At 50.4% G+C, this 4,891-nt stretch overlaps 1 protein-coding gene across 1 annotated transcript; it reads right to left on the reverse strand.

Moving 5' to 3' along the window:
• Positions 1–1,713: 1,713 nt before the first annotated feature.
• Positions 1,714–4,280, reverse strand: MAP10 (microtubule associated protein 10; the record flags this gene model as incomplete). The annotated part of the gene is made up of 1 exon (XM_084512156.1): positions 1,714–4,280. One exon carries the CDS (start codon positions 4,278–4,280, stop codon positions 1,884–1,886), a length of 2,397 nt encoding a protein of 798 aa, XP_084368282.1. The 3' UTR covers positions 1,714–1,883.
• Positions 4,281–4,891: the final 611 nt, after the last annotated feature.

Consider the following 4,891-nt stretch of genomic DNA (forward strand, 5'->3'; position numbering starts at 1 on the left):
CAAGCTGTTTGGGGTTGACAAATCTCTTTAAAATAAACTTTTCTGAAGTAACAATCTTCAAATCTTGGGTTCTTAGTGTTAGCAACTCATCTGAATAGCCAAGCAGTAAAAATGGCTGGGCAGCATTGTATTTCAGTGGCATGGGAACGGCATGGATCTTATCAATAAAATCAGAATTATTGCCATGTATGTGTATAAATGACAGTCTGAGTTAATGTGTATCAGAGGTCCATGGCATTAAAAGTTAATTTTTTGTCTGGAAGTGGAGTTGATGAAGCAGAGGCATCCAGACAAACATTTCAGAACTGCTGTGCATAGAGATTGCTTTGATGTAGAGGTATTTTCAGCTGCTTACCTTTAGATTAAATATACTGGTAGTGTTCTCAGAAGTCAACACCAAATACTTGAATAATCCTCACAGATGTTAGTAATTTAAATACATGTAGGAAAGGTACTGTCATTGCTACAAAATAAATACATAGTAGGATGGAAATAAAAAAAAATCCCTCAGAAATGTTCAAGTGTAAACAGATTCTTGAGATAAGTCCATGGAGTACTCATTGTCACATTAGGAAGGCACCGTGAGAAACAAAAAAGCCAGGGAAAGAAGTCAGATTGTAAATGGCAGGGGAAAAAGTAAGTCCGTCATTTACAGTCTTGAGGATAAATGTCATAAATGGTGAGTTAGTTGGGAATGTAAAGTAGGATAAGGAAGTGAACACGTCAAGGAGTGGCAAGAGGCAACGAAAGAGATGTAAAAGCAAAGGCAGCAAGCTTGAGCTCTCATCAGATTCAAGTCAAAGACTGTCTCTGAAATTTGTAACAGGGATACGGACAGACTCTAAAATAAATAAAAACTCAGTAGTAAAACAGCAGATAAGACATAAGTCCAGTGATTAAACAGGAACTCAAAAACCAAACCAGAAATCAAAAGCTAGCATCAGGTGGTAGTTCAGCCGTTGTAATAGAAAAGGGGATGTGGCATACAGCAGTTCAGCCAACAGAACAGAAAAAGAGGTGGCAAATTCTTCATTATCATGAATCTTTAAATCAAGATGTAATATGCTCATTTGTTCAAAGTTTCTTGACTGTGGGTCCAGCCCCTCCACTCCTTCTCCACTGTCAGAGAATGCAATCAGGGAGTTGTGAAGCGTGGAAAATTTACTGCCCTCTCTTTCCTACTCTTTGCACACCCTTACTCTTCAAGGTCAAGTAGCTTCCATCAACTCCTCGAAGCTCTCCCAGATAATATAGATTTACAGTCATCAATAATTCTTAAACTATTTTATAATCACGAAAATCTAACTTAAATGAGAAACTTCAACTTACAATAATGGAAAAAGGGCTCACCTAGTTCTGATCACTATATTTAGTGACAGAACAGTGAAACAAATGCCTCGTTATACCAATTAGCTGATAAAAGTATGTGCTGCTATTGGCTGTGACTGTTTTGAGCAACTATTTGTAATGAAGCATGGAGCTATTTTCATGAGGGAGAAAAACTTAATGTTCAGCTAGGAATGCATTTTGTACTTGGCTGTTTCTGTAACACATTACTTCTACCCTGGACAAGTTTTATGAGTGCTGCATTTGCTGCTTCTGTTTTCTTTTCTGCTTTTGACAGCAAGTTTTTTTTTTCCTGTGCTGTTCAGATTACTTTTGTGTTAGGATACTGATGTTGATGCCGGGCTCTAAATACCAACCAAGATCCACTTGTTAAGAGATTCTAGTAGTTTATTTGAAAAGCTCTTAAGTAAATTCACCAATATATTAAATGTGCATGATGTGGTCTTAAATTAGCTTGTATTACTTGTAGCTACATGTAGCACTTCATACAAATAGTTTAAATATCATATTTTAATCCAGGCAGTGACAAAGTGTGATTACATTGTATATCCTGGAAGATTGTTTATTACAAGTTCACTGATGTCTTTATACTGATTAGGAACATGCAGTTGTCCCAAGAAATCACCGTCTTTGTCTGACAAACTGTTTTCCAGTACATGAAGTTCAAGATCAGACAAGTCGGGTGGCAAGTAAGAGCTAACTTGAGTTAGTGACTGGCTTTCTTCTGTGGAGGCCTGCCCCTTTCCTGCATTCTGATCAGTATCAGTGCTAACTTGCTTGCTTCTCGGTGTAGATGCTTGTTTAATATGCTGATCAACTCTGTTCTTGTCCTTATTGATCCATTCGGCTTCCTGCTCTTCATCTAATAACCTTGCCTGAATGGAGGCATCATTAAGTACATCAACAGATTCACCACTAGTTCTTTTGCTGTTTATTAACTTGCGGTTTCTCTTCAAAGAGTGGACTGGGGATGAAGCTGACTGCACTGGAGTAAGATCTGATGTACTTTCAGCTCTTTGACTTGCCTTTGAACCTCTGGACCTGATGGATTCTGGTTCTGTATCTGACCAAGGTTGCTTTGGGCTTTCAAGCCAAAGGGGTTCAGGACTGCTGTCAAAAGCTTCCAAGTCTCTGCCTGTACACTCAGCACTGGTGAAATCTTCTGAATAGGCTGTGTTGTCAGGACTAACAACAAAGTCGTCTGAGTATATGAGTTCAGAGTTCTTCTCAACACTTGTGCTGGGGCTTGGTTTGTGATCACTTACAACAAAAACATCATCGTGCTCTGTGGTTTTACGATGACGTAAGTGTATTTCTTCCTCATTACCATTACTTCCCTTCCCATTAGCATCTGATGGGACAGCTGCTGGGAGATGGACTTTCAATTCCCTCTCCTTGCAAGCAGACTTTAATATGGTTTCTCCCAGTAAGGGGGCTGCAGTTACTTTGCGTGTATGTTCTTCATTTGCAATCTCATTCTTCCTCAACAGCCTTTCAACAGCCTGCTTCTGCAGGTCAGGGGAAACATCTCCTGTGCTGCTGAAGTCCTCTTTGAGAGTGCTGTTTTGTAACGAAGTCTCAACAATTTCATCCAAATGACCATCCTGCTTTGAACTGTCTGCATTGCTACAGTGCTTGTAAGGAACCCGGTGTTTTTCTCCAGCATTTCTGAGCAGCTTTCTTTTGGATGAAGGGCTCCTCTCCTTCAACATCTCCACTTGCTTTTTTCTGTACTGCTCTCTCCGTTCAAGCTGTATCAGCTTATCGGGGTTGGTCTGCTGCAGCCGTAGCCTCAGCGTGTTTGTCAGCCCATACAGCAGTTTCCTCCTGGGAGCTCGGTTCTCCTTAGTCTCGCAGTTCCTTTCAGATCCCGTCTCTCCCTGGGGTGCAGCTTGCTTAGGTCTTCTCACAGCCTGTGCAGACTCCTGGGTGGTAGCTGCCTGCTGGCCTTGCTTGAAGGGAACGCTGGCAGCTCTGCTGTTCCCCTGGGATCTCACAGGTTCCTCTGCAGCTTTGCAGACAGGGGAGCAGCCGGGGGGCTGCGGATGGGTGCTGCTGTCCTTTGGGGCCTGGTAGAGCGAGGCCAGATTTGGGTGGCCGGCAGCAGGTGCTGTGTGGCCGGTGAGCAGCGACAGCTCTGCCAGCAAGGCGCTGAGCAGCGGCAGCTGCCCCAGGGTGGCAGGGGGCTGCCAGGGGTGCAGCAGCGAGGGCCCAGCGCTGGGCTGCGGGGGGCTCTGTGCTTCGCCGTGCTCCTGCGGGCTGTGCACCACCACACGCTCCTCTGGCCCCGCCGCTGCTGCTGGGGGACGCGGCCGGGCCGGCTTGCAGCGGTAGTAGAGCACGGGCGGGCAGATGATGTTGCCCCCTGCCTCTTCCTCTTCTTCCTCCTCAGAGGAGGAAGAGGAGAGGTGCGGGGATGCAGCAGGGGGGGCGGCCGGGCTCCCCTCCCCGCCGTCCCGCAGCCTGCTGAGGCGCACACCCAGCGCCAGCTCCCCGACGGGGCGGCCGGCGGCGTCCCGCAGCGGGAAGCGGCCGCGGCGGCCCCAGCAGGAGCCCGGCCCGGGGGAGCCCTGCAGCCGGGCGGCGGCGGGGGCGAGCGAGAGGCGGCAGGAGCCCAGCAGGCGGGCGGGCCGCGGGCCGGGCAGCGCCAGGACCAGGGCGCGCAGGGGCTGGCGGCGGAGCGCGGCGCGCAGCGAGCCCCGGTGCCAGCGGAACAGGCAGCGCTTGCCGCGGCCGAAGGGGAAGAGGAAGGGGCGGCCCGGCAGCGGCGGCCGGCGCGGGGAGGAGGCGGCCGGGGGCAGCAGCAGCAGCGGGGGGAAGTCGAGGAAGCGCAGCGCCACCGCCGGGCGCAGCGCGGGGCCCGGCGCCGCCAGCCGCACGGCCGCCACCAGCAGCTCCAGGCGGTACAGACCCTGCCCGCCGCACCCCGGCATGGCCGCCCCCGTCCCGCGGCTCCTCCGCGCCGCCGGCTGTTACCGCCAGCAACGCGCCCCTGCAAGGCGCGCTGGGAGCTGTAGTCCTGGGCACGGGCCTGTCACGGAACCACGGAGCCCTCAGGGGTGGAAAGGCGCTCCGAGATCACCTCCTCCAACCACCCCCTACTACCATTGTCACCCACTACATCATGTCCCTAAGCACCACGTCCAGCCTTTCCTTAAAACCCCCAGAGGGTTCGTGACGCCACCACCTCCCTGGGCAACCCGTCCCAGTGCCTGACTGCTTTCTGAGAAGAAATGTCTCCTCACTTCAACCTGAACCTCCCCTGGCGCAACCTGAGGCCATTCCCTCTAGTCCTGTCACTAGTTATCTGTGAGAAGAGGCCGGCCCCCAGCTCCTCACACCTTCCTTTCAGGCAGTTGCAGAGAGCAATGAGGTCTGCCCTGAGCCTCTTCTTCTCCAGACTAAACACCCCCAGCTCCCTCAGCCGCTCCTCACAGGCCTTGTGCTCCAGGCCCTTTGCCAGCTTCGTAGCCCTTCTCTGAACACACTCCAGGGCCTCAATGTCCTTCTTGTAGTGGGGGGCCCAAAGCTGAACACAGCACTT

The sequence above is a fragment of the Aythya ferina genome (assembly GCF_964211825.1).
Source record: "Aythya ferina genome assembly, chromosome: 3".
NCBI classification, from domain to species: domain Eukaryota; kingdom Metazoa; phylum Chordata; class Aves; order Anseriformes; family Anatidae; genus Aythya; species Aythya ferina.